Source organism: Malurus melanocephalus, unplaced genomic scaffold, assembly GCF_030028575.1.
Source record: "Malurus melanocephalus ecotype Western Australia unplaced genomic scaffold, MMel_1.1 scaffold_282, whole genome shotgun sequence".
Classification (NCBI taxonomy): Eukaryota; Metazoa; Chordata; class Aves; order Passeriformes; family Maluridae; genus Malurus; species Malurus melanocephalus.
In genome coordinates, this window is record NW_026623514.1 from 589,788 (window position 1) to 613,917 (window position 24,130).

Consider the following 24,130-nt stretch of genomic DNA (forward strand, 5'->3'; position numbering starts at 1 on the left):
ACCCAAATGCATGTAGATAACGTGAGTGTAAAATTGCAGAAAGCAGAGCTCWGAACAGCTGCTCTCCTTCCGCTGCCGAGCATCAGTGACACTGCAGCCCCAGGAGCTGGAGATGCACTGCCATTCCTGCCTGATGGCAAACAAACACAAAGGGCAGCATCAACAGCACAGACTGGGGAAAGAAATTCACCAAATTCCACTTTAAAGTATCTAAAAAATGTGAATATCTGCATACAGCTGAAATGAGATCCCAGTCCGTGCTGAACCCTTGAGCACAGAGCGCCCTCTCATGTGCTTCACTCAGTTCTCCACATATCACTCCAACCCTCCACAATCCCACAAATTCTCAGTGAATCAACACTATGATAATATTAGCAAAGAAATTCATCTCCAAGACAAAGAAACTCAATTGTTGTATGCTGAGTAAAAACAAGGAATATGTATCTCCTTCTTTAAAATAACAAAACTGAAGAAATAAAYCACTGAAGAACAAAAAACTGAGCAGAAAAATCATCTGGCAACTAACTCCTCAAGTTTTGGGCAAGTGAGAAAAAGAGATAACAATACATGCGAAGGTTTTAGTCCAAAATTACGGGGTATAAAATCCAGTACTGTGTAAAGAAATGAACACAGTCCAAATGTCTTGAAATGCTATCCAGTGGTAATGTGCTCGAATCTCAATGGGCAGGTAACAAGATACTTTTTCTTAATTATCACCCYTGAAGATCCTCACTTCTGAATTTCAGAATCTCTTCTGCATTTGTGTTTTGGATATTCAGATATATGAGGAATCAAAACCACTATACCATTAGTAATATACTCAGCTGCAGTGGCAAGAAAACCGTGGAGTAAAAAACTAGCACTTTCCAGGAGAGAAATTTACATTATGGCATTTTGACTAAGTAGAATAATGGCAGTTAATTCCATAAAAGAAAATTTTAAGTTGCTTTATTTCATATACAAAAGGGTTCCAGAAAACAAAGGAAGAAAGAATGAAACCCTACAGTAAATGCTTGGGAAAATTGTGTTGATTTCTTGCATGCTGAGATTTAAGTACCTCTGTAAGGTTTTCCAGTTCTAAGGCAGTAAGCTTAGATTTCTTAGAAAGGAGCAATTTTTCCTGGGTATTTGTCTAACACAGACAACCATTAAATCTGACTTTTTTTTCTCCTAGGATGACATCACTATGGTGTCATCCATCCATTGTGTCCCTCTCATGTTGCACCGTTAATGCTCTGTAATTTTAAGGATTTAGGGAAAGGAGAACCTTTACAATTTATCCACACAGCAGCTTTCCCCCAGCAATGCCATGAACATCACTTCTAATGCAGAGAACACATCTCCAGTGAACTTGACTGGAAAACTTGAACTTGACTTATTGGGAAAAACATTAACTTCACAAAGCTGTCAAAATACTCATTATTTAAATATGCAACAGGAGGGAAAAAAAAAAAAAAAAGAAAAGGAGGGAGCAGAAAACTCTTTGGTGAGAGTGGTCAAACACAGGAATATGTTGGCCTGAGAGGCTGCAGAGCCTCCACTCTTGGAGATATTCCAAAGCAGACAATGTCATGGACAACGTGCTCCTGGACATCATCTCCAGGAGTGCCAGCCACCTTCACTTATGTTGTGATTTTGCAAGATGAAAAGACAGAAAGAAATGGGCAAATCTCACGATAACGTAACACAGCAAGTTCTAGCAAAGTCAAAAAGGTCTATTAAATGGTTTTGTGTCTGAAAAACTGGAATGCAACTTGTTGCAAATTAAAGACAGATTCTAAGCTGAAGGACAGGGCTGAAAAGTTCCTTTGCTCATCAAATTAAAAACAAGGGGTTTATTCATGAAAAAAGTTATGTGGTCAGCTCACATTCTTTGGTCAATAGTTAGATGTGACCAAGGGTCTGCACTCTGCCACTCAATGAGAAACTCTGAGGTGGTTGGGGATTGCTGGAGCATGAGAAGGCACGTTCATAAAGATGGGCAAGCAGTCAGGAGAAGTGCAAGTGTGCCTTTTTCTTGTGAAGTCCTGGTCACATGGCTGACAGCTGGAGTCACTTAACAAAATATCAGTGCAAGCTACTCTGCCAAATCCCCCTGCAGTGAGATGACAACACCTAAATGCCTCCTGCACTGCAAATTCCCAAAGGCTTCATGGCTCACAAGTCCCCTTTCTTTCTGTCCTTTCACATTTCTTCTCCACTACAGATACAAAACCACATTTTTAAATTGAGACAATTAATTTTAAATTAAGAGAGACAAAGATCGTTAWGAGAAACTTGTGCCTGATGAGAAGTATTGTAATTCTTCCTAGTTACTTTTGGATAACATGTGCACAGGACATTTATTACTTTTGCAACAATTATATTCGCCAGACCATTCAACTTTTCTCTGAAAGGTGTTTCAGCTCTAAAAAAGGTGAAACAAAAAAAAGAAAAAGAAATAACATTTTTCCCTGCTTAGTTGCAATAATCAGAGATCATTAGTGAACCTCAATCTTCAAATCTGTTTGCCAACTTGGCCCCCTCTCATTGAGTAACCCACTGTGCTTTTCAGGGAACACTGCTCCTCCAACACCAGTCCCTGGGGCTTCAAACAGCACAGTGTCACTAAATGGTACAGTCAGCATCCTTCTACTCACACAGGACAAAGAAATCAAATAAAATCAAAGTACCCCTCAGAGTGCTGAAAACATCCATCTTTGTGATTCTTGCTTKCATTTATCTTAGGCTGTGAATGTTTCTATTAGCCAAATGTATTCAAGTCTGACAAAGTCATTTCATCTCCTGTTAATGAACAACTTTTCTGTTGAGAGATTAAGGGAATAAATCAATGCCAAAACCCAGTTAATTGTTCAGTAGCAGTAGGCTGTTTGTACCTTTTGTTAGCTGTCACAGCACTGAGCCAGCACTCAACTGGTAGCAAAATCTACATTTTAGCACAGAATTAGGTCCAAATTTAAACCATTTAAGCCACAGCATGTTTTTTCCKATAATGCAAGGATTTAAAAATTATCTCAAAATCAGCCACAGCTAAGGAGAGACCATTCAGGTGTCAGTCACATAATAGATATCTCTCCATTTTCATGTACCCTGCCTAAGGCTGCACAGCTGTGAAGAGRAATAGAATAAAATTTTTCTACAGCGTGTTTAACAGCAAAACAAAGACAACTGTTCAGTGGGAAATCAAAGAACAAAATGAGCCTGATCTGATTTGCCTCTTGGAYATTTCCAAAATGCAGTTTAATTCCTGAAATGTTCTGTTATCTTTGCACTTCTCAGTGCTTTGTAAACAAAATATTTTTCAAATAGCAGAACTCACAAGCCAGCTCTCTCAGACAAACCCTTTGAACAGGTTTATGTGCTGTTGTAATAAACACATTTCAGCAACACACAAGAAGTTATTCTGGTCTGTAAAGATGTTTCTCTCTGCAATCACCTTCTTATTGYTCATGTCTTGAGCTGCATAGATAAGCACGTGCATTTGTGTAAACATACACACTTATTACCCCATAATAATTAATGCTTTAAAGAAAGATTTTGGGGTGGGGATGTTAAGAGCATGACTTTCACCACAGATTGTACTGAACTGATGTTAACGAGTGCTTAGTGGAGTGGGAGCAAAAAAGTAAGAATTAACAAACTACACACCCAGGAAATGTAGCTTGTACCCAAGGAGAAAAAGAAATATAGACATTTGCATTTAGTAGTTCAAATCTCAAAAAAAACCTGCATTCAAATTTAATTTTCAACTTCCTAAGCAAAAGGAAGTCAGGTTCTATATTTAAAAGTCAGGCCTTTCAAACTAAATACCAATTGTTCCTACTAAGCTCCCTCTTCTGGCTAATTAATAAACTCACTTAGAYTTTGTATGCAGAAGTTTCAATCTTCCCAGTTTTCTTCTATTGATAAAAATCTTCTTTTTTTTAAATATTGGTAAAGAAACTTTGATATTGAAATACACAATGGAAGTTTTCAGCTTCAGAGTCCTCCTGTCATYTTACRAGTTACACACACACATAAGGAAATAAACATCTATGCAGTGTGTAGGGAAACTGCAAACTGAGCCTCACTGACACTCAACCATCTGCACCTCCTCTAAGCTTCTAAACACACCACTGCTATATTCGGGAATCAGATATTCTTCAAATGTCGGTGTTCAAAACATATCAGACTAGTTAATTTGTTCCCCCAAGTACAGCTTTCCTTTTCCTAGCTAAAATCAGGATTAAATATGTAATAAAAATACAAATACACCTTTTAGAAATTGTAAATGTTGMAAATGAGGAAAAACAGAGTCAGAATCACAGAATAAACTAGACTGGTCTGGTAATATTTTTCATTCTCTTCTAAAATCTAAGTAATTCCCACCAATGAGGCCCAAATTGTTCTGTAGAAGTGACTCCTGACTTTTTGTAAAATAAGAACAAACAAAGAAACAGGGTTTGCTTAAGGTCAGGTGGACACTTAATAGCAGAACTAGAATTGAAACACAGTTACTTCATGTTTTTAAGCTCACTGATACAACCTACCTGAGAAAAAAAAAAAAAGTTCATTTTTTTATTGCTCAGAATGTTTTGTTTGGGTTTTTTTTTTAATATTTTACCTTAGTACTGCATCAATACATAGTCTTTTTTTTTTTTCCTGTATTTAACTGACTGTTAGTAATGCCTTCATTTGATAACAGATAGAACCAGGACACAAAATTGAACACAGGCACACTGACTTTTACACTCCTTAGCTCCCTGCAGTCAACCAACCTGGACAGCTAGAGTTTAACGACAGTAATGAMATTTTCTACTTATAAACAGAGTCCTTCATTCAAAATATTTTATGACATYCAGTAATACAAACCACTTAACGACCAAAGAAAAGCCTCCACCCAACAACAACACAATTTAGAAGTTTATATATCATCTTCCTGACAAAGCAGGAGTTTCTTCTGATGTGGACTAATACAAGTCTCCAGGAAGCATATGAAAAACCCATTCTAGAGGCTGATAAATAACTGCAAATCAAAATACAAGACTCAGAGTGATCTGCTTTGAAATAAAAGAAAACTTAACTTCAGTAGTTTGGAGACCAGCTGGTGAAGAGCATCATGCTTGCTACCYGCTCTGATTCCTCAGGAGAGGAACCTGGCTGATGAGTCTGCTCTTAAACTGCACCTTTAGCTAAAGTGGCAAATGAGGATGTGTGAGGGATTAMCAAGAGAAATTTAATCTGAAGTAGATTCTGTTAAAATCAATTAGCATGGCTGGCCCCAGACTAGCCAAGGACAGGCAGCTACTGGAGCAATCAATGGCAGCTGGTGGGAAGAAAGCCCAGAAGGAAGAGGCAACCAACATCATTTACTCTTCACAAATGTTTCCTTAGATTGTCAGCTCTTACTGAGAATGCCAAGATACATGCTTCCTCAAATGTTTATCCAAAATACACTACACACAAACASTCTTTGAACACTCTTTTGAAAGGCCTTATCGCTCTAACATACTAATAAGAATCTCTGTGCTACCTCTCAAAGTTTTGGAACCACATGTTCCTGGATGCTGRTGAATGCTGACTACATTAAACATTGAAACAGATGTCTGGTCTTCACAACCCAGAAACCATGCTGTGTTGAAACAGTAAAATAGTAGCACATTCCCATTGGGGAACAGTATTCTTACACAGAAAACTGTTTAATACCCAACAGGTAATTCAAGTCAAACAACTTTTAAACAGAAAATATATTAWTATCTAGAGCTTTTAGCAAAACCAGACTTTAGCACAGAAATACATGCACTTATTTACACTGGGTGTTACATATATGAAGAATTATCCTACAGGAGTTGCTCCTTTTTCAGAAAACAAGTACACTCCCTTACCTTTGGCCACTTGGGATTCAGAAGCCGTGCTTTGATGGCATCATCCAAAGCCTTGTCATACTGGTGGATTTTCATGTAGGCTGCAGAACGGTTGCTGTAGAGAATGCAGTTCTGAGGGTCCACCCCCAAGGCCTCGTTGTACAGCACRATTGCAGTGTGGAAATCACCATCATGGCAAGCCTGGTTGCTCTGGCGAACCTTCTCAACAAATTCAGCTTTGCTCAACATGGGACTGTCAGGACTTTTTCTTCGGAAAGATTTTGATCCGCAGAAAGAAGCCTGGGAGGGAAAAAGGAAGAAATTATATGTTAGAGTTAAGAAGTGCTACTTAAAAAAGGAAAAAAAATATCAAACTACTAGAAATCACTAGTATTAGCATCACTGCAGATCAAATTATGAATTCAGAATCAGATTCTTAAAAAAAGTAAATTGTTTATCTATTGAATCTCTTTCTGAGGGTACAGAAGTAACAGGAAGAGTCTTGCAAAACATACTCCCTATGAATGATGTCTTCTAAACACAAGAGCAGTTGCAGTTTGTTTCCATATGCTGCACTCCCCACATTCAGCCATGCTTTTTGATTCTACAAAAAAARCACAAAGCAGAGCTGCCAGGTAAAGAACAGGTGGCAGCTGTGAATGTGAAGATGATGCTGGTACATCTGAAGTTTGACATGCTGATCACACAGAAGCACATGCATACACAGACAATGGAAAAATGGGTAAAATCTCTTCAAATGAAAGATCCTGCACCACAACCTCTGCTCACAAACCTCTAGACCCAGCTACATGCAGCTGCACATTGTTCATCATTTGGAAGGGAAGGATAAGTCTTCAGAGGTGCTACACTCACAGAAATAAGTGGGACATAAAATTTACTTTAACAACAGAACAGTCATCCTTGGCAGAGCCATCCTCCCAGAYTGGCAACTTCTGGTAATACAAAACAACACAGAAAAAATATTTCAGCCTTCTAATTATAAAACTTTATTTAAACTGAGCTGTAGAAAGTCCTAGTTCCATTGATCGCGGTACACCCTTTCTTCTTATTTAACTTTCTTATATTGCACATTTTCCTCAACCAGTTCTTTGCAGTCAGTAACTGTTTCTGTCATGCAAACCCTACCCTCTCCCGAGGATACTCAAGAACTCAGCAAGAACATCTTAGTCCAGCTCTGATCACAAGGCAGTTGGGAATTTGCAGTAATAGTATTTGGCAACAGGCAACACAATACATATGGCGACATACAAAGTACTTGAAAATATTCATTAAAGGCTTAGACTGCTATAATTAAGATTGGTGTCATCTCGTTTTAGTCCTGCAGACTGAAAAAGTTTAAGAATATCACATATTGTTACCACAACACAACAACCACACGGCTTAAATACATTACCAGAGGCAGCTGGGGCATATTTTTAAAGGTGGAAAGGGAAGCAAGCTGCAAACTGACATCCTGTCACAAGGATCAATTGGTCTATAGAGTTTTCTTTTTTTTTCCTTAAGTCAAACAACAACAATACAAAAGCATCAAGTTAGAAACCACTGAATTTTTATTTTTCTTATTGTATCCATTATTTTCTGACAGTGTTTGTGAGTTTGCTGTTTGTCCAAACTTTTTCTAAACTTATCTGTTGAAGGAGATTCCATGCTTTACTCAGGCAATCTCCTCACACTGCTTCAGGACTGTCACCATTAAAATATTTTTCTTAATGCCCAAATCTCCTTTGGGGATCAGTAAATGTACTGTTTTTTGTCCTGTAGTAGACTGAACCAAAAACTTTTTCCTTTCATTTGTGCAGTTGCTTTGTCTGTAGTATTCTTGTTCATGCTGGAGCTGAACACGTTGCTTTGTTCAAGCAGYGCAATAACTCACACATCTGCGAGCATTTGACAATAAACTTCATCACATGGACAGTTTGTTTTGTGACCTGAGGGCAAGAACTGAATATGAATATTCAGCAGCTATTACACGGGCACGTGTTCAAACACAAAGATGAGGAAACTCTGAGAAAGGTAATTAGGCACCAGAAAGCTTGGTGGTGCTGTGAGAAATGGGGCTGGGGAGTACCCCAGTGCAGGGAACAGCAGTTTCTTCTCTGTCTTTCAAGGTGGCTGCTGTCTCCCTCTCAGTGTATTTCCTGGTCACTGACCTGCATCGGGRACAATGAAAAATACCAAATGTTGTGTAGTTCCCACGCTTTTATCACATTCAGAGTGAACAACTGCAGTACCACAGCAGTGATTTCTGAGTGAATGACAGCAGTTCCACAAGCAGCACCACAACTAGCCATGACCTTCAGTTATTCAGAAGATAAATATTTCAAGAAATAGATTCCCCACCAGCTGTGGCCATAAGTGCCTGCAGCAGGAGGTCAGCCCCACCCTGGAGAGCTCAGTGCCTGACCACAGTGCTGCTCAGCCCACTGGAGCTGCTTGCCCAGGACCACCAGGAGCCACTGGACCCTACTGGGGCCTCTGAGAGGGCACAACACACCCAGCACAACCTCGAGCAGCACCAGGGAGGCAAGGCCAACAACAGCTGTCTTTTCTGGCAGTTTATTACTTACAAACAAATGAACACACAAAGCTGTTAATGATCCTTCCAGAATCATACTGTGAGKCTGTAACAACAAGGAGAATCCATGAGGAGACATCCTCTCAGTCCAAGTGAAGTGGTTTCTGCCTCTAATACCCTGTGATGCTAAATAATCTCATGAAAAAAAAGGAAACGATGATGGTAATTTGTGGAATATGTTACTRTTTAATTCCTGCCATCATGAGAACTACGTAAGGCAGTAAAACATCATAAGGTAAAAGAAAAAACCCTGGAACAGTAAAACTGAGTCACTCTGGCACTCAAACCATAAATAAAAAAAGAATATGATTATGGTACCAACACACCAAAAGTACTCATTAGAAAGCCATCCCACTTCCCAGTCACCACTGCTCTTCTCCTTCTAATGCAGTGGAACATGTTCATTGTCATTACATATTTGGGCTGTGCAACATTTTGTTATAGAAGGTGCTTGCATGTAYTAAAYCAATGMTGAAGAAGAAGTTTTTTTGTGCAAYAGAACAAAAAAATGAAAGAAATTAAAAAAGAAATGAAAGTCCACCAAAACTGAAGATTTAGTCCACCATAGGATGATATGAATTTACCAACAGGAAGGAAACAGATTTTTTTTTTTCTTAGAGCTTACACATAATTTTCTATAGGAAATGCTTTTTCTAAAKATTTTTTTTCAAACTAAGAAGCAAWTGTGAGCTTCCAATACTGAGCTGGGAACAATCTGCAATTGTGACAGCAGTTAGATCCAACCTAATTTAAGCTATGCTACACGTTGCTAAAAATTGTAATAACAACTATGCAATCCATAGTTAAATTTCAACAGTACTTTTTAGTTCACACACCATTTTAAAAATTAGATAATGATAGTAATAATTATATGTATTATATAATATATAAAATTTATATAATATATTTAATTTATGTATTTTTTATATATATAAAGAAACAGACCTTTCCCTCCAATCTCTCTGGGAGTCACAGCGAGACAGAGACAGCAATGAGAGAGTGATGAACCAGTAAATTCAGTAAAAGCCATGCATGAGCAGTAACCCCACTTGAGCAACACCTGTTAAGGCAACATTCAAGGCACATCCACTCATCCATTTAGGAATTTATCCATCTGCCACATATCCATTTCAAAGAGCCTGTAAARGATTCCATCAGCACCTGAAGAGCTCTTATTCCACACCAGAAGAAAGCACAGGAGAGATGATATTATCTAAGGTTGTGAAAACCGCCAAGAAAAATGAAAGACACTAAAACATGAGCAGCTGCAAGAAAAGGGAAAGGACAAGAAGGCACAGGTACCCAATTCTCTGGATTTCGACTTTCTATTCATTGTTGAGAACCAGGGGCATCCCTATGGCTGCAACAGCAAAGTAGGAGCGCAGGCTGCTGCCCGGGATAGCAGCGCTCATCACTGATCTGTGTTCAGTGAAAGGGCAGAGCGACATTTGTGACATCTGCTGTCAGCCAGGGCACACGGACTGAATCCATTCTCCAAGTTCTAAGTTCTGTCAGTAACAAAACTCTTAGAATCAAGTTCATGACAACTTTCTGTACCGCTGTGGCAGGGTAAGGAGCTCTGCAGTGCTGCCGAGTACACCTGACACTCTTACCTTCCAACTTTTCCGACTTTGGCGAGACTTTAGCGGGTTTGTTTACGGGGGCGCCAGAGCGAGCACAATGCCCATGCCGACATCCGAGCTCTCTGCTCGCGAGGGTCTCTCTCCAGCTAGCGGCGGCCGAGCTCGTTCGGGGCACACAACAAACACCCGCTCCGGGACAGGCCCGGGCCCTCCGCCGCCCCGCACCGCGCCGATCCGTGCGGGACCCCGGCCGAGACTCCGCCGGGCCCGGGGCTCCGGGAAGCGGGGTCGCTCGCCGCACCCCCAGGTGCCAGGGAGAAGAGAGACCAGCGCTCGGCCTGGCGTTGCCGGAGCCCCGCAGCGAGCTGTCCCACCGCCGCCCGGCCCCTCAGAGCGCCCCGGGCCACCGGGCCTGCGCCCCCACCGAACTCCCGCTCCGTCCGCGCCCCGCAGCTTCCCTCCGCCGCCCGTGTCCGGCCCGGCCCGCCGGCTCCTTCCCGCCTCCCCGACCGCTCCAGCGCTGCCCGTCCGGAGTCARCTCACCCGAGGAGGCTCCGCGTCCTGCTCCCGCCGAGCCCGGCCCACCGCCACGGCCCCCGGCGGGGTTGGCGGCGGCGCCTGTTGCTCCATCGCGCTCCTCCTCCTCCTCCTTCTCTTTCGGGGGCCGGGGCCGCCGCCGCCCCCGCCAGGCCGATCCCGCTCCGGCCCCCGGCGCCACGTTCCGGGCCCGGCTGAGAGGGACCCGCAGTGCCCCGGCCCCGCCCCGGGCTGGGCTCCGCCCGGACCCCGGGTACCCCCGCCCGACGGCGCCGGACGTCCTGCRGCTGCTGCCGGGGCTCCCCCGCTCCTCGGCCGCCCCTCTGCCGAGCTCCGGCAAGAGCAGCGCTCTGCTCCGCCGCCGCTCCGCGAAYACGGACGAGCTCCGTCCTCACGGAGGATCCAGCTCCAGCGTCGCTCTGTCGCCACACGGGCCGGGGACCGTCGCCCCAAGGCAGCGGCAGCCTGAGCCCGAAAGTATCGGGACCCACATCGGACCGCAGGTGGTGATGCTGGYCACTAAGGACACCGCTCTGGCCAGGCACAGCGAGCCTCAGCACTTTGGTTAACCAAAGTTTTCCAACTGCTCTGACCCATCCTGCCCCTTGCAGCCAACAGGCAAAATGGATTATTCTGGAGACTCTTGTGCTGCAAACAGTACGTGATAAAAAAATAATTTTTTGTCTAAGTGAAAATTGGATGCCACTTCACCTTAGTGAAACTTACTCTTCAGACTCTTAAAAATGAGTCTGAAACTTCAGAAAGCTTTCTGCAATCAAATGATGAACATATGGCCAGTAGCCCAAAGGTTTGCCATCAAATGATCAAATGTAGGACATCAGTGGAAAGCAGGGAAAGGACCCAAGCAAAGCACTTACTGATTATCTAACAAAAAAAGATGGAGGAACAAATCAAAGAACTTTTCTACTTCTATCTAAACACCAATTGCAGTTAACTTACAGTGTAAGTAGGAGCTAGGGAATTACCTTCTCATCAGCAATTATGCAAGTCTTTTAAAAGTAAGTGGCAACCAGAGCCCAAACATATCAGCTTTTGCAGTAGCCCAGGACACAAATCTGACCCAAACAAACCAGATTCTTTGATTCTTTTACCGAGCAGCTGAGTGTTCCTTACAACTTCAAATGAGCTACAATAACCACCACAACTCCCTGAGGATGTGCCAGTCACAGATTTGCACCAAAAGGGGCACATCCTCAAGGASAGACACACTAAACTGTTCTTTCAGTCAATAATGAAATTAATATCCTTTAATAAGAGACACACAGTTCAAAATTTTCACCTAACAGGCAAGCAAGTTTTTCTCTCTCAGTTCAATTCCTAGTTCTTTCCTGGCAGGAATTTATACATCTTCATTTCATCACTTGTTATCATGTTTCCTCTTACTCATCCCCCTCTGGGAAATAAACACAGTACACTGGTGTTAGAAACCCATGCAGATGGTAACTCTTGCTTTGGAAGCCAATCAGCCCCTTCCCAGAGCACAGTGCTGTGCAGCTCCTCATGCATGCACAGCAATCACCTCAGTCTTACAAATTTATTTTTATTGGAAATTGCACCTTCAACAGTTATTCCATTATTAAGATCTGTCTTTATAAAAAATCCTGCTTTCCATAAAAAAAGCTGTCATTAGCAAAGTCATTTTCTCTTCCTTTTCACCTCATTTTCTGAAAYGAAGTAGAAGGAACAGCACGCTTAGAAGAGCCATATTCTTCCTCATTTTCATGGTGACGCTTTCTTGTTGCAGTTCGCTGAAAGAAAGATACAGCAGGATGGGTACAGGAAACCAGGTAAGACAGARCCTGACTGTTCTGCTTGCTCCAGAACTACAGGTGTTGGACAGTGTGACCAAAAAAGCAGCATGACTAACCCATGTTGCTCTACCAAGATCCATCTAATTATATTTGATGGTTCTAATGTAAGACATTGCTCCCAGCTTGAAACAGCTACTGTTTGCTCTTTTCCTAATTAGCCTCTGGTGATAAATGGCAGAATGCCATCCTAACCTTTCACTAGCACAAGAATCTCTACTTCAATACTAAACATTAGTGACTTGAATCCATGGAAAAAAATCATACGTTCAACAATTTATTCTAAATATATGAAGAATCCTTTAAATCCTAGGAGGCTGTTTCTATACATTTAAACAAGGTGTTGACAAAGCAAGRAAGTCCATTGCTGCTTTTCAGGAAGCAAAAATAACCAGCAGACTGCCACATACAGCTCAAGGGTACACTTCTCTACAGTCTCAAAATTAACTGCTTTTCWTATTACTGATTACTTCAAAATCTAGTTTCCCTGGGCATTGAATATTAATCTTTAAATATCTACAGCACATACCATTTTGGATGTTTCTGGTGGATTCATACTGGCATATGTCTGAGCAAGTAGCTGTTGAAAWGTAGTCTTCATATCCTCATCCTGCAAAAAAACCCAGCAGCTAAAGGGAAAAGCAAAGATTGGGAAATTCAAAGAGAAGTGAATGGGACATTCACTAGAAATAAAGGTCATTGGGCTCCTAAGGATTTCAGCTGTTATAACTGAGTTTTTTGGGTGAAGGCAGTGGAGGGGGTCCTTTTCCTATGCAATGGAGTATTTTACAAATAAAACTACAGTAAGTAAAAGCCATGAATGCCAGGAAATGTTTCCTGATGCCCAAAAGCATAATTAAGACAAGTTAATCACTTAAAAAGTCATCCACACTTGTTTTTTGTCTCAGAACACTGTCAGCTGTTGAGCACTGAGGGATAATCCCTTGCTTACTTCTTCACCAAAGCATCTGAAATTATCCTGTTCCCAAGGAGGGAACAGGAATATCATTGTGCATGGCTTGGAGGCAGGCTGGGTGACTTTTTAATTAAGAAATTAAGAAAAGACCACCTAAAAACCATCCCTTTCAGACCTAACTAGACTGTAACAGGAGGCTGGGAAACCATCACTTCCTACTCAGAGGATTCCCAAACCAGAGACACTTACTTCCACTCAGCACAGTAAAAACATAGTAGTATTGGGTGCTTGCCAGAAGCAAAATCTGCACTGCCTGCCCATACAAATATCTGAGGAAGTGGGACTCTGTTGCAATGCTCAAAGGAAGAGGTCCATCCTACCAGAACCACAGTCAGACTTGGTCTCTGAAAAACACATCTTGATCCTCACATGTGAAAGAGTTCTGGGAGGAGGTATCTCAGGATGCAGAAGCTGCTAATTGTATTGAAAGAAGGTGTTCAGTAGACTGCTCCATRCTACTTTTGCAGTCTCTCCACAGGGACTAAATCTTTGAAAGCACAACACATCAACAAGTTATCCACAAACAACCCAACTTTCAGWAAACACTCAATTCCTACCTGAAGCCAAGGATGCTCCAAGGCTTCCTCTGTGGTAAAACGTTTGCTTGGGTCCACTACTAACAGCTTCTTCACAAGATCCAGAGCTAAGATAATAAAATGAGCTGGTTGGCATATGATCAATATATCAATTACCTGAAATATGCTTACACCAAAGCTATGTGTGACAATTTGCCCCTCCAGAACAATGCACAAAAATRCAGTCTGGGAACATCACTTTTCCTTTTTCTATGCATATGGCGGGCTGCAGACTGAAACCATCTTTTCTTCACATTCACACAACTCAACACTTTTCAATACACTATAAATACCCATAGATATATTTAGCATGTACACAGTTTACATTCTGAGCATTCACAGGAGGCTCAGCACTATCCTAAAAGCTTCAGTACTACTGTGGAAAAGCAAAGACAGCTTAATTTATCCTGGTTTACAGTGTCTTGGAAAGCAGATTATCCATCTGGGAAGGTGGGAAAGAAGAGACAGGACATACACATGCCTGCTCAACATAATCTCAACTTTCATCTTCTTAGGAAGCTGCTTAGTAGACACTGAGAAAATATGGCATTTATGTTGTATTTTATTACTCCAAATCTCTCATACAGATATTTTGGCAATATTTACTTTTCATTTGATCAGATTATTCTGAATACATACCAGTAGGACTATGGAAATTATGTTAGGATTGTACATTCTCAAGAATGTCTGACTTATTTTGAAWAAGCTTCAAACTATTCAGTAAGCAGTTATATTAGGTGAGTTTATTAGATAAAAAATGACCACATCATTTATTAGAAACTCCTCTGCACATAGAAAGGAGCATCCAAGGCAAATACTGCAAATATTTTTGCACATAAAATGTCCTGAAAAACTATAAAAGCACACGGACAGGAATTATCATTTTAGTTTGCTATGCAAAAAATCCATTTTGCACACTACTTCACTTACAGTGGGCCAAACATAATAGATGATTCCACAAATGTGACTGACACTTTCAGCTCAAAGACTAGCACCATGAAAGGACTCCCTTGGAACGTTTGTTTTTTGGAATTCTAACTTGCATTCCTTAAATTCCTGGTATTTTTGGTTCAACACTTGAAGAATCTTTGGGCAAAGTCTGTAGATCAGCTTGATAAAGTCAGAAGAAAAAGTGAAAAGAGGAAGAATAGATGTATATGCCCACAAACTCTACACTTGTGTGGCTAATTATGCTAAATACTACTAAGAAATCTCTTCAATAAATATATATCTGCTTTTTCCAATGCTTTAAGTGAACTAAAAAAAATTTAATATATTAGTTTAAAAACTAAACATATGAACACACAATGTGCCATGCAGCTGAAAAGAAGATAAAGAAAAACAAAAACTACAAGAAATGAGGCAGATATTTTGCTACCCACTGTGCTGGAATCATACCCATGTCTGACACATGCTTCCATTCTTTTGCGATGAACGTGTATTCTCCTCGAGTGATTTGATCTCTCAGAGAGAGTTGAGTATTTTGCTCATTGAATGGTGGGTATCCACACAAGCTGCATAAAAGAAAACAAATTAAATTACACAGATTTTGCCATAGCAAATGAAACACTGAAATCACACATTTTAAAGCATATGCTATCGTAGCATTTTTATATGTGTAGAGTTTTAAATGCACTTTCACTTCCTCACACAGATACTGAAGTTGTCAAGTCTCAAGCCACGTATGTCAAAGACTGCCCAGTGAAGGTACATCTACACAATATCTTACCATACAAAAAGAATAACTCCTAAACTCCAGCAGTCCACAGCTCGGCTGTATCCAGCAGTCCCAAGTGAATTTAGAACCTCAGGAGCAAGATACATGGGAGTACCACATAATGTTTTCATAAGAGAAGCTTCTCCAAGAATCTTGGATTGTCCAAAATCTGTAATCTTGTATTTGAAAATGGTAACACCACATTACACATTAGGATGGACTGTACTAGAACACATCATATTGTAGACATATATCAGGAGGTAGCATTAAGATTCTTCCTTCCAAGCCAGTTCCAGTACACGACTATGAACAAAGTCAGACCAAACATTATTAAGAATGGGAGAGGAAGAAGAGAGATAAATATGACAAAGGATCACACTTTACACTACCAAAAAGTACTCTCAGATTTGGATGTAAATTGACAACCACAGAATAAAGGTATTGTAGCCTATTAGAAGAGTTTACTTGAAAAATAAGCATTTTAGCATGCAAATCTAAGCAATGCTTTCTCTGGGGAGAAAAAAACCAACACAAAAGAGAATTCACAACTCTAATTCTCCCCTCAAAAAACCAAAACAACAACAACAACAAAAATCCCTGTCRGCATGGACTTTTGTGGGAATGCTGTCTGTATCAAGAATTTAGATTTTATTGGGGAAAAAAAAAGCATTGACATTTGAGGTTACATATGCAGAGTATGGGCTGAAATATACACAAAAGTGAAATCACAGTTATAAAAAAACTCCTCTAGGTTTTAAGTTACTTCATGGTTTGTATGACTAATTCTACATGACCTTTCTGGCTACATTTAATGAAATGTCAAGAAGAAAGTGAAGGAACACTCCCAAATCTTTCCATTAAAAAGAAATATCAGTTTCCTTACCTTTATAATACATGTCTCTTCAGTAGATGAAAGCAGCACATTTTCTGGCTTTARATCTCTGTGTATAATTCCATTGTCATGAAGATACTACATACATACGGATGGATAATTAAGGAAAAACARATTATTAACTTGTTTTAAAATGTGAGCTTTCCATTTTTACTCATGGCAATGGCAGGATAATTCAAATGGCTGTGTAAGAGGCAGGCACGCATTTAAAGCTCCCTAACTTATGACTCTCCCTTAAAAAACAAAGCAAAACAAAACCAAAAGAAGCCAACAAAAAAAACCCACACCAAAACACCACCACAAACAAAGAAACAAAAAACCACCTTAGAAATCATTATGCTTGAAATGTCAAATGTCAGTGCAAGCACAGTGTGCAGGCCCAAGCTGTGTGTCACCTTTGGAAGAATTCTGGTTTTCAGCATCTCTCTTCTCAAACCAACTTGWTAAGAACACTGTGCTGATTGCTTGRATGGGTTKCAGCAATGACAAGTGACAAAAAACCTCAACTTACAGACTTTATTTTTGGTAGAATTATGTACCTTTACTGCYAGCAGCATCTGATAAAAGTACAATTTGCAGGTATCTTCTTTCATCTTGATTGGCCTTGACACTCTGTCATACAATTCTCCTCCTTCCATCCTAAAACAAATGCAGGTTAACAAGCCAAKATATGACTTCCAAAAGATTAATCTCATTAGATAAAACTAAGACCAAAACATGTGGCTATTCTGCCTACAGAAAAAGAATATATTTCTGAAAATGAGTGATCAACATTCTGAACACAGCACATGCACAGCTGAGTTAGGGTCAATCTCCTGAGTCTTCACTGGGAGTTTTTAMATGATTTCTGATTATCACCTCTTACAAGCTCAAAAAATATTTTWAAAAGTATCAGTAATCCACAACAGCAGCAGAATGAACAATATCCAGGCACCAAGTGCCTGCAAAGCATGGAAGGATGATTTCTCCTGGCTAGTGTAGCTCCGAATCTTACAAAGATTTCAGAAAACAGCAGAGGCCAGCAAAAGAAAAACAAAATAAACCAAGTAAAACCTCCACAGTTCAGAACTACATACATTCATTGTGGCTATGAAAAATATTTCCCTTTATGCAGTTATTTTGAAACAAATTACTTACAGTTCCAAAACAATGTAGTAATCCTCTGCTTCAAAGAAATTTTTTATCTTGATTAAGCAWGGCTAATAGAAAAGGAAACACAAATGGAGACACACAAAAAAGTAGAATAATTTGTAAAAATTAATCTTAACGTTCTTATTTCAGTATTTCAAAACATTTCACTTAAACTAACCCTTAAAACAAGTCACTAGCAAGCACCCCATAGCCTCAACATTGCATTTATTTTACATGCAGAAGAAAAAGAAGATACAAATTCAAGAAACTGACAGTGAAAACCAGTCTTTATATTTAGTTATTTCACAGCATTTACAAAAACTCGCATCAAGGAAAAGTTTCTGCAACAATGGCTTGTGCTAAAACTTCTCCTGTRATGTTTCTTCTCAAATGTACATCTCATTAATCCAGAGTTCTAAAATCTCCAATCTGCTAGGATATAATATGCTTAAAAGAAAAGAAAATGACCCATTCAATAATTCACAAGAAAAATTATATGCCTCCTTTAACACATTTCTAGATGGATAGAATTGCTCTTTAGTTACTACACTAAGGTCAGTGTACTAAACTAAACAAGTACATACAGTAGGGAGCAAAAAATAATAAAAATGTACAGTAACACTCACGTGATCTATTTTCTTCAAAATTTCAATTTCTGTATTGATACTAAAACCTGGGTTCTATTAAAAGAATCAAATACTGGGTAAGACAGTGCTGTTCTGGAATAAGACATATGAGAAATAAGAGACAGTACCAGAAAAACATCATTTCATGCCTTTTACTACTGTAAATGATCATAACAYGCATTTTTTTCCATAAAATGATCAGGTGCCTTCAGTGAATTAAACAAACAGTGTGCTGTCACTATCTGGAGCAAGATATTGCTCCAGACATTTAATTTCACGGCAGGTTAGGAATCCCCAACTAATTTCCAAATTGAAAAAAAAGTATTTTTGCCTATATACCTGTATTATCTTTTAAACAGCTTTTCTCCCTCCAAGATGCTTTGCAGATGGGCCAGCCTAAAATTACATGCTACTTTCTCCTGTTTTGCAAGATACCATAAACAGATTCTTTTAATCTGTGGTTTAGGCTCAACTAATGAAATCAACCCAGCAGGGTGKTTTTTTTGCTCTTCTTCCAATCCAAATGAATCGTCTTTGAACACACAACCCATCCACAACATTCCAGATAGACTCCTGTCTCTGTTTTGTACAATGGCATATATTAGTAATTATAATTCATAACAGCATCTTAAGCCAGTTGACTTTGATCTTCTCCAAATTCTGGCTTCYGCTGTTAAACACATGGAAAGCCCTTCCCAAAAGGCTTCACACTATTTTCTTATAAAGAAGCATGATGGAGCATTCAAGAAAACTAGCTTAGTTGGTACATTTTTGGTGAAGACTCTGCTGGTTATGATGTTTCTATCTGATACATTTTAGGACATAAACCAAACCCTACTCCACACCACTCTTGTACACAATCCCATTAACAGGCCTAAAAGATGAACCTAATAGAATGTGGTCAAAGARTGAAGGCAAGCATTTCCTACAGAATTCTGTATATCATATAAGGTCAAAAAGGCATTTTGAAACTAAATACAGAAGACATTAAGTAAGAAAATCCTCTTTAGTTGAAGATAACTGAGGAGTCAGAGAAATTACCATATATTCCAGGACCACTACAAGATGGCCAAGGCAGACAAACAAAAATACTTACTTCCTCTCTCAAGCCACTTGCCAYAAACTTCCGTTTATTGATGATTTTCACTGCAACTTTGTTACAAGTGCTCTTCTCAAATGCCAGTTTGACTTCTCCACAGGCACCACTAAAACRAGAGCACAGCTACGTCACTGCTTACTTGTCAAAAATCTGTGTAAGCAGKGCAGGCAAATGAAAGCACAATTTGGAGCTGCTGCTTTCTAACTTWCTGAAAATGGCACGTTGCCTCTTCTGAGGAATATTCAACAGTTAGAAARTCTACACTACTTCCCAGGAAACATTCAAGAGTTAGAAAGTCTATTTAAACAGCAAATGTTGTCAAGGGCCATTCAGTCAAAACTGCAGGAGTAAATATACAGAGCAACTACTCTATTTGTACCAAAAGTACTGGCAGATATAAAGGGCAAGCTCTGTCAGCATTTCCTTCATGCAAAGGCATTTAAGAAAACTTAGAAAGGATTCTCTTAACACTGGACTGCACAAATCTGAAGAACAGAAATTACAATACTTGTATTTTTCCTAAATAGCAATTATATTACAGAAAGATATTGTTGTATTTTCCACTCAGATTTGTTTCTACCTAATTATTCACCTCCAAATTCTTCACTGACCAACTGTTTTCAAAAGAGAAAAAAATAGCCTCCATTTAAAATAGCCTCTCTCTCCTTTTTTCTGGAGAGTCTTTTCCCTTTCTGTCTGAAGGTCTCAATAGTGATACTGTAGGAAGCTTTATTCTGACATAAAACTCTTCCTTCTATTTCCAATAACTGAATAAATTAATATACAAACTTTAAAAACTCATTAAGAATTTACAGACTTCATTCTCTTCTACAGAAAAAACCCAACCAAAACAAAACAAAAATTGGTTTTCACACCTGGTGGTAGGTTACTAACCATAAACCAATTAGAGAGATAAAGCGAAAATTCCTGTTTAAATTGTTGTAAAGAACGTGTTTACTCACATGTTCTCATTCCTTTTTTTTTCTTTCATTTTTCTCTTAAACCAGCAGCTCAGTTAATACTGGGAATAATTCCAGCACAAAGTACTGACAATGAGAGCAAAGTTAACTCTTACTACTGAGGGAAGAAGGATGCTTACCTTCCCAAAGTCTTTGACATGATATATTTCTCTCTGAATTCTTTAGGAAACATCATCTGATCATCCACCGTAAGATCAGAAAATACAAACACTGGGAAGACAAATGGAGATAATTTTTCTATTATTAAGTTCAAATTTTTTATTATAACAAACAGCTATGTTTTGTGAGTTTTTACAGTCAACAACATAACTGAGAAAATACTGCCGGCTAGAGGAAAAACTAAATATATGCTATAAATTACACCAGCCATGGGTTAGCAAGGTGATCTCATTGCTGAAAAATTACATTTTAGTATTAAATTCAAAACAGTCTAATTAACTACATTTAAGGACAAAAATGAGCAAAAGTTTCGATGTCCCAGCAGAGATCAAAGAGAAGTAATAATCAAGAAAACAGCACCTCAGTGGGAAAACAGAGACAAAGAAACAAAAGCCCAGCACTGCTAATTTTTAAGAGAATTTTCTATTTATAATGCAGCATCTGGTTAGGTATCTGGGAGGGTTTTTTCAACTTTTCTTGAATAGTCTGCTTCCCCTGTTCCCATGATCGTATGCACAGCTATTGAAGCTCAAAAGTGTTTTAAAAACAGAYATAGAAGTTTATACTTTAGCAAGCTGCGATCTGATGCAGATTTTAAAAATTTTCTTTTTCAGTTTTTTTCCAAGAGTTGACAGGGACATTGACAATTTTTATGTGAGTACTTAAACACCTATTAACGAGCTGTGCTCATGAAGCAGCTCAGCACCCAAGAAATATTTTCAAATCCATGCAGAAACAACCTCTTGGTCAATACATGAAAAATCTACTTAAGTTAAAGCATATTTTACCCTTATTTGTCTGTACAGACAGTGCAATTTCAGAGTTGTGAGTCAATGGAAGCCTTCTCCCCTTTCCAATGAGCGCTCTATTAACAAATGTCCCATTTGCACTATGGTCTTCAATGTAGGCAACCAAGGAACTCTTTGGACCCATTTCCTGAAAGAGAAAAGAAAATGGGAAAGGCGACAGTAAAGAACAAATTACTTTACAGTAAAGATGTGATAGACTAGAAATTTACTATTGTTGACTCAAGAAATGAGATTATGAGGTTTTTTCATAAACCAGGTGAATGGGGCATTGCCAAGAGCCTTGTTAAAGGAGTCAACATTGAAGATACTTTGATTTCTTTAGGATCTCTGCCCCAAAATCTCTATTTTAATTATGCCAAAATAGAGAGCTAACGTTTTTAGCACTTACCCTGAAAATTCGGAAGTGCTTTTTGCTGTAGTTTTGATAGAAGCCAGTCTCTGATAATCCTAGCTTAGAAAAACTGTAATCACAGCTTTTGTCTCTCCCAAACCAGTATTCCTCGTTCACACAGTCTGCAGAGAAGGGGAAGGTATGGCAGAGAGAGAACACAACGTTGTAGGAAGTTGATAACTACAGAATGATTCCAAATGGTAATAAATAGGATAAGAAAAAAGATTCTTCCCATAGAATCAAGTTTGTCYTAACTTTGTAAGCATCACACCTTGTCAAATACTTTAATAATTTTACCCTCCGTATTTGTGGTAGCTTTTAGCTCACCTTCAGCAATACAGAGATATATAACTAAATTAAACAAATTATAAAATGTAAAAAAAATGAAGTATGGAAGCAAAGAAAATAAACACCCCAGAATTTCTCTAAGTTTATGGAAGCTGTGTATCTGAGTATTCAGTGTAAACAGTGGGATGTACTATGGAATAAAACATTATTGCCAAAGTTGCCTACCTAAATTTGCTTGTACTTTATTTGAAAATTAAAAGACACTGATCTCCATTAAGCTGCTCAGAACGTTTCTGAGATCCTATAAACAAACAAAGATGTTTATTACAGCATGCACATACCACAATTGAYGAAACCTTTTCCAAGGGCAAAGAGTCGACCCCAAGGCTGAGGAACCTGCTCTTCAGATTCCTGGTCCTCAGGGATGGCCGTAAGCTCCTGAGTGGGAACAGTATCCAGAGAACTGAGAGTCCCAGAACTTGAGGAAGACTGACTCTGACTCTGTGACCCACTGGAAGAGGAACTGGTACCACTCTGTGACTGCTGGGTACTTTGAGACTGCTGTGCTTCACTTCCAGTCTCTCGAGACATGTTGGCTTCAAAGAGAGTGTTAAAAAACCCTAATTACTATGGCAAAGTAAAACTGGCAAACGTTCACACTATACTATTAATATACAAGTCCACTTTCAGGCTAAAAGAAGTAAAACTTCCAACCATAGGGTTATACGCAAATCGCCAGAAATTTTGCAAACCAGGAAGGTTTTCCTTTTAAAAGACAACGTGGAGCGGCCTCTGCTGGTTCTAAAACAGAACTAACCCTTATTCCCAGATTGCTTCTGAGGACTTCAGCGCTCAGATTGGATGTTACARGCATGGGCTGTGCTCTAACAGAGCATGGAGCAAGAGACCACGGCTGGTTTCTCAATAAAAAGAGAGAAACTGAAAAGAGTAAGAACTGTAAAATGTCGTACACGTTCTTGAGAGTGCCCAACAGATCTATCAGATTTATCATACCTCTACACGATGAACGTACRAAACTCTGCCAGACTCGGACACCCACACAGCCAACCCTGGCAGCTGTTGGCACAGCCAGTGGCAACGAACAGCATCTCCCTGCCCAGTCACAGCCCAGAAATTCACAGCGTGTCTTGCCTCCCTCTCCACTTAACAAATGCTCCACCAGCGAGCCCATCCCTACAGTCAGCTTSCTTCAACACATCAGTGCTCACCTGGGCTCCAGGTACGCCCATGAGCCTTCCAACCTTACCACCTGTATACTGTGCTTTTAGCTGGTTACCATACCACGCACACACGCCATACAATGCATAATTCAGACTAATCTGAAACTCCTTATCGCTTTGCGACATTGCATTACAAGCCATAAAAACACAACAGGTCCCCAGTCACCTCCGGCGGGCAGTTTGTTCCAGGTGTTTACAAACACAGGCGTGGCCCACAGGCTCCGCCCGCAGCCCTCACGGCGGTGCAGCCTCAGCCGCCCRCAGAAAACGGAATCATGGAACCATTTGGGTTGGAAAACACAGAGGCCATCGAGTCCAAGCGCTTCCCCAGCACTGCCAATKCCACCAGCGACCTGTCCCCACGTTCCACAGCCAGATAGCTGTGAAACCCCTCTAGGGATGGTAACTCCACCGCTGTCCTGGGCAGCTCTTTCTACAGAAGAATTTTCCCTCATATGTTTCCCTCAGAATTTTCCCARCCTAAACCGGATGCTCAGGTGGCGGGGCCGGGCCGCCAGCGGCCGCCTCGCACCGGCACTCGCCCGGCCCGGCCCGGCCCGGCCCTGCCCGCAGAGCACCGACACCGCAACCAGCGGCCCCGCCGTCCCGACCGAGCACTGCTACCCCGTTCCCGGCGGAACCACGCGATCTTCCTGGAGGGGAGGCAGAGGGGAGCAGCCTGTGGCAGACCCGGGGCGGGAGAGGAGGGTAGGAGGGTCGGGAAAGGAGAAAGGCAGGGGAGAGGAAGGGAAGAGCAGCGGCGAGAGGTGCGGGACAGAGCGGCCGGAGCGGGACCCGAACTCACGGGGAGCCTGGCGGAGCTCGCGCCGTCGCGCCGGGGCCGCCGTGCGCGGTGCG

The 24,130-nt window shown here is 40.4% G+C and overlaps 2 protein-coding genes across 4 annotated transcripts in view; both read right to left on the minus strand.

The window, feature by feature from the left end:
- Nucleotides 1–10,752, minus strand: part of TTC28 (tetratricopeptide repeat domain 28) — a 97,956-nt gene extending 87,204 nt beyond the window's left edge. The window contains exons 1-2 of the mRNA XM_057376593.1: nucleotides 10,566–10,752; nucleotides 5,865–6,143 (exon numbers count right to left, since the gene is read on the minus strand). Of these exons, the coding sequence (XP_057232576.1) occupies nucleotides 5,865–6,143; nucleotides 10,566–10,652 (366 nt within the window). The 5' untranslated portion in view covers nucleotides 10,653–10,752. The remainder of the gene's footprint in view (nucleotides 1–5,864; nucleotides 6,144–10,565) is intronic.
- A 1,085-nt stretch (nucleotides 10,753–11,837) lies between these two features.
- Nucleotides 11,838–24,124, minus strand: CHEK2 (checkpoint kinase 2). 3 transcript variants are annotated; one of them, XM_057376554.1, is made up of 15 exons: nucleotides 24,078–24,124; nucleotides 22,373–22,627; nucleotides 21,741–21,865; nucleotides 21,332–21,479; nucleotides 20,504–20,594; nucleotides 19,402–19,510; nucleotides 18,306–18,359; nucleotides 17,686–17,747; nucleotides 17,088–17,187; nucleotides 16,540–16,626; nucleotides 15,669–15,832; nucleotides 15,338–15,453; nucleotides 13,922–14,007; nucleotides 12,918–12,998; nucleotides 11,838–12,328 (listed from the first exon to the last, which is right to left on the minus strand). In XM_057376554.1, the coding sequence occupies exons 2-15, from the start codon at nucleotides 22,620–22,622 to the stop codon at nucleotides 12,233–12,235; spliced, it is 1,569 nt and encodes a 522-aa protein (XP_057232537.1). In that variant the 5' UTR covers nucleotides 22,623–22,627; nucleotides 24,078–24,124; the 3' UTR covers nucleotides 11,838–12,232. The 3 variants fall into 3 exon arrangements, 1 of the variants encoding a protein (XP_057232537.1); XR_008966024.1 differs by lacking the exons at nucleotides 11,838–12,328; nucleotides 12,918–12,998; nucleotides 13,922–14,007; nucleotides 15,338–15,453 and having other exon boundaries at nucleotides 15,766–15,959; nucleotides 16,540–17,187; XR_008966025.1 differs by lacking the exons at nucleotides 11,838–12,328; nucleotides 12,918–12,998; nucleotides 13,922–14,007; nucleotides 15,338–15,453; nucleotides 24,078–24,124 and adding an exon at nucleotides 22,849–22,914 and having other exon boundaries at nucleotides 15,766–15,959; nucleotides 16,540–17,187.
- Between the last annotated feature and the right edge of the window lie 6 nt (nucleotides 24,125–24,130).